At 55.6% G+C, this 3,991-nt stretch overlaps 3 protein-coding genes and 1 pseudogene across 3 annotated transcripts, besides 1 other annotated feature; 3 read left to right on the top strand and 1 right to left on the bottom strand.

Moving 5' to 3' along the window:
- TraAM80_10060 (uncharacterized protein) lies at nt 1-356 on the top strand (the record flags this gene model as incomplete). Its single annotated transcript, XM_029386710.1, has 1 exon — nt 1-356. A coding segment is annotated over one exon (356 nt), but the record flags the coding sequence as incomplete, so codon positions are not given.
- Nucleotides 357-932: 576 nt separating this feature from the next.
- Nucleotides 933-2,567, top strand: TraAM80_10059 (putative calcium channel protein; the record flags this gene model as incomplete). The annotated part of the gene is made up of 1 exon (XM_029386709.1): nt 933-2,567. One exon carries the CDS (start codon nt 933-935, stop codon nt 2,565-2,567), a length of 1,635 nt encoding a protein of 544 aa, XP_029233434.1.
- A 187-nt stretch (nt 2,568-2,754) lies between these two features.
- Nucleotides 2,755-3,029, top strand: TraAM80_10058 (hypothetical protein; annotated as a pseudogene).
- A 36-nt stretch (nt 3,030-3,065) lies between these two features.
- Nucleotides 3,066-3,093: a microsatellite.
- Nucleotides 3,094-3,536: 443 nt separating this feature from the next.
- Nucleotides 3,537-3,991, bottom strand: TraAM80_10057 (uncharacterized protein; the record flags this gene model as incomplete). Its single annotated transcript, XM_029386708.1, has 1 exon — nt 3,537-3,991. A coding segment is annotated over one exon (455 nt), but the record flags the coding sequence as incomplete, so codon positions are not given.

Below are 3,991 nucleotides of genomic sequence, written 5' to 3'. Positions count from 1 at the left end.
GGCGTTGCGTTGCTCTCGGGACTTCCGCAGGTACGGGCGGAGCGCCGTTAAAAATCACAGGCACCCGACGAGTTGCCTCATCACGGACGTGGATTTGCACGGTTGGGAAATGTTTTGCTTTTCCAGCTGTGGAGGGCGTCGAGGTGGCAGAGGGGCATCGCTGCGGAGCTCCCGCAACTCTTTTCTCATGCAGGCGGAAGCACGGACGGACCCTCCTGCTTTGTCGACGTGCGCCGAGTGTTTGGCTCAACGCATTGGCGTCTGTACGGGCAATTGCCGCGTTGCAGGGTGACGCCACTAAAGGAGGGGCGGCGCGTCTTGACGCGGCAATTGGACGTGGTATTGCACCCTCTTGACGCCCACGGCGTGGATGCACCTTTTTTACCTGCGTACGATTTCTTTGCGGCCACGCAGGTGGCGCGTCGCGGGGTCGTGACTTCAGTTCTGGTGGCGTGGCAGAAGGGGCTCGTCATGCGAGGGGGAGCGGCGGTTGCGGGGTCTTCAACGGCTGCCACGTTGTGGGTTCACGGCGAGGCCTCAGTTTTTGTAGATTGCTTTGTGCACCAATTGGTTTACTGGTGTGGGTGGGTGGGTGTTTGGCGGGCTTCCTCCGGTGTGGGGGGATGCGTTCGCTTAGCCAAACTACGATCGCCTTGTTTCTTTATTTCCTTGTACGGGGAGAATGGGCAAAGGCCCCCCACCAGGCACGTATTTTTTCCCCGTTTGTTTTGGGTCAAAAATGGTGGTTGTATTGAGAGCGTTGTCCGTCGTATCCTTGCGTGAGTCTTGTGCTGGGCGATGGGGAGGTGTGTGCGGCAGGTGGCGGCTCCGCTTCCGTTTCCACATTGATTCCGCACCTCACCTCATTTCACTCTTCTTCTCCACCGACTTTTTTTTTTTGTTCTCATAGAGAATACAAACCAAGCGCAACAATGATACCTCTTTTTGTGAAGAAACAGGAAGAGGGCGTTCATGTAAGGCACCGCGTCCGTAACGCCTTCAGTTTGTGGTGGCTGGGCATGATTAACAATTTCCACTACACACTGGTGCTTGCTGGCTCGAATGACATCGCAGTGGGCTACGGCATGAAGAAGTACGTGGCACTAATCACGTGGGCGAATGTGTTCTTCGGGATCATCGCGGGCATCATCAATGCTTTCGTGCTGCAGCTGCTATCGTACAACATCCGCGTGACAGCGACCTCCCTGATGGCGATTATGGCCATTCTATTGGTGAGTTTCGCTTGGGACATCGGTGGGCACAACAACATTGCCGCCTTCACTACGATGCTGATTGGCGTGATCTTCATTGGAGTGTCATGCAACTACGGCAGCAGTGTGTTCCTGGGCTACATGGAGCGCATGCCATCGTGGCAGATCAGCTCGTGGTCGTCTGGAACGGGATTGTCTGGTGTTGCCGCCTCACTCATATTTCTTGGGTTGACCTCTGCTGGCATGAGCAACACACAGATCTTCTTGCTGAGCATTGTTTTTGTCGTTATCTATTGGTTCATGTACTTCTTTGGTCTCAAGATGCCCTTTTGCATGTTGGTGAGCCCCAGCAGTGCGACAGAGGAGAACGAGGTGCGCAACGATCCGTTCAGGGCTGTGGAGGAGGCGGAGGGGAGCGACTACGTGTGCAAAGGCATGGTGAACTGGAAGGGCGCACCGTGGACAAGCATTGTCCCTGCGCGGTCCGAAGTGGAGCCGGAGTGCCTGAGGGAGATGGAACGTATGAAGCGAGCTACTACTGCGGGTGGAGGGTGCGAAACGGTGGTGGAGACTGGGGAGTGCGGCAGCGCGGATCTGGGCAAGTGGGCGCGGTGGAAACGCGATGTGTGGCCGCTGGTTAAGGAGATGCACAAATTTACGCTGTGGAATAACATGAATCTCGCCGTGGTGTACGTCGCAGAGTATGCGGTGCAATTCATGGTGCCCTTCAGCTTTCCTTGCGATCAGGTGAAGACGGATAATAGCTTTTGGTTGAAGAATTCGTTTGTCATCACGCAGTTCTGCTATCAATTTGGTGTGCTGATCTCCCGCAGCAGCCTCTTGTGCATCCGCGTTCGCCGTATATGGATCATGTCAGTCGTCCAGGTAATTAACGCGATCGCCTGGTTTATGCAGGCGAAGTTAAAATATGTCTCGGACCCGAATGACGCGAGTCGGGAAGTGAAGCTTGCCTTTGTCCTCTTTGCGTGGATGGTCTTTGTGGGCCTGATGGGCGGCGCCTCGTATGTGAACGTGTTCTACAACATCCTTGAGGAGACGCGGGCGGCGCAGGAGTATGAGGTGGATGAGGCTATGGACTTTATAGCCTCGCGCCGGAAAAGTGACAGCTACACAAACGCGGAGAACGCTAACGATAAGAAACGCGAGGTGGGCGTGGTGGAAGGAGAATCGAAGGAGGCACGCGAAGCGACCCACTACATTGAGACCGTATGGAAGGAGAAGCGTGACCTGGCGATGAACATTGGGTCCGTCTACTCTTCGATTGGGATCGCTCTGGGTTCCCTGTTGGACCTGCTGTTCACGCTGGTGGTGCTGAAAGGGGATGAGTGCACGTAGCGCAAAATCAGTAGCAATAGCACGGAAACCCGGGTCATTGAACGACAACGGTTCCGCGCATAGGAATTAATGTAATACAAGGGCCTAAAAAAATATTATTAAAATAACTATATCACGGGCATACGTCCCGACGAGGTCAAAGAAATGAGAGGAATATTAATTTATGTAGCTGACTTTTGTTTCAACGATGGCGCCGGAAAGGTCCTTTTTTGTTTTTGTTTCTGGTGCGTGCCCTCCGCGGCCCACCACCAATAACGCTTTCTTGGTCAAGGTTGCGGGACCCGCGGGTTCTAACCGCGTCTATTTCCAACGGGGCCCAATTATAACCAAAACATCTTAATTTTCTTTTTCTTTTTACTTTTTTTGTTCGTGCGTGTTTCGAATGGGGCCCGTTAAAGGGTGGGCGTGTGCGTGTTGCGATGGGCCGAACTGCTTCTCACTTTTTCTGTCGCGCGCGGGTCTAAGAAGACGAGACCCCACTCTCTAACTAAGGCGTGCTTTTTTTTTGTTTCTGTTTTTTTTTTTTAACTTTTCGACGGACTGTAGAAGGGATTCTCTGATTTTACTTGTATTTGGCGGGGCGTGCTAAAATTTCACATTGCCCGGCCCGCCGAAATATTGCCGCAAACGGCGCTTTTTAAACCCCAGCCCGACACGCCTTCAAATTTTTCCCACTGTGCCTGGGAAAAGGGGCACTGACACTTTTAGAAACACCACCTTTTTGCCAGCGCCCAGTGATTTATGGCTGGCCGGCGTTCCGTTGTGGAACCGACCCTTTCGGGCGCAGCAGCCCGCTCTTCCACGAGGAGACGGGCGCAACTAAAGGAAAAGATAAACTGCGTTTTTTCCCCCGCCTTCTCCTGATTCATTTCGTCGAAAAAGCGAAGCGCAAACAAAGGAAGCAAAGGAGGCAAACGCGCGCGCCAGCCTCGCCGTTTGTTCCCGGGGCGCCGCCGCAGCAGCGGCAAGCTAAAAAAACACACGCAAACGGCCTGTGGGCACCATGTTGGTAAGATCCAAGACAACTCGCAGGAGGGGGCTGAGGTTCGCTGTCACGTCGAGAGGCTCCGCATCATCCACGCCGCGTGGAAATGGCGCCCCTTCCTGCTTCTGTTGCCCCCTCCTCACCCCTCCACTCGGCAAACGCCGCCGATTGAGGGATTCCTCTTGGTGGCTCGGCGTCGCGGGTGCAGAGTTCCGCGCCACGGCTTCCACCGCCGTGCCCCCGCCCTGGCGGCTCGGCTGGCGCTCCAACCCGCCGCCCAGGGCAGCGACAGACGCCGCGTCACTGGTGGCGCTGCCCGCGCGCCCGCTTGCCGCAAACAGCGCGGAACGGCGCCTCTGCAGCGCCTCCATGTCCACCCCGTCGGCGGAGGCCGCCACTCCGCGCCGCCGAGGAGACGCTCCCGCCGCGCGACTCCGCG

The sequence above is a fragment of the Trypanosoma rangeli genome (assembly GCF_003719475.1).
Source record: "Trypanosoma rangeli strain AM80 chromosome Unknown Tra_15.4_contig_00775, whole genome shotgun sequence".
NCBI classification, from domain to species: Eukaryota; Euglenozoa; class Kinetoplastea; order Trypanosomatida; family Trypanosomatidae; genus Trypanosoma; species Trypanosoma rangeli.
This window is presented reverse-complemented; position numbering and strand designations above follow the sequence as displayed.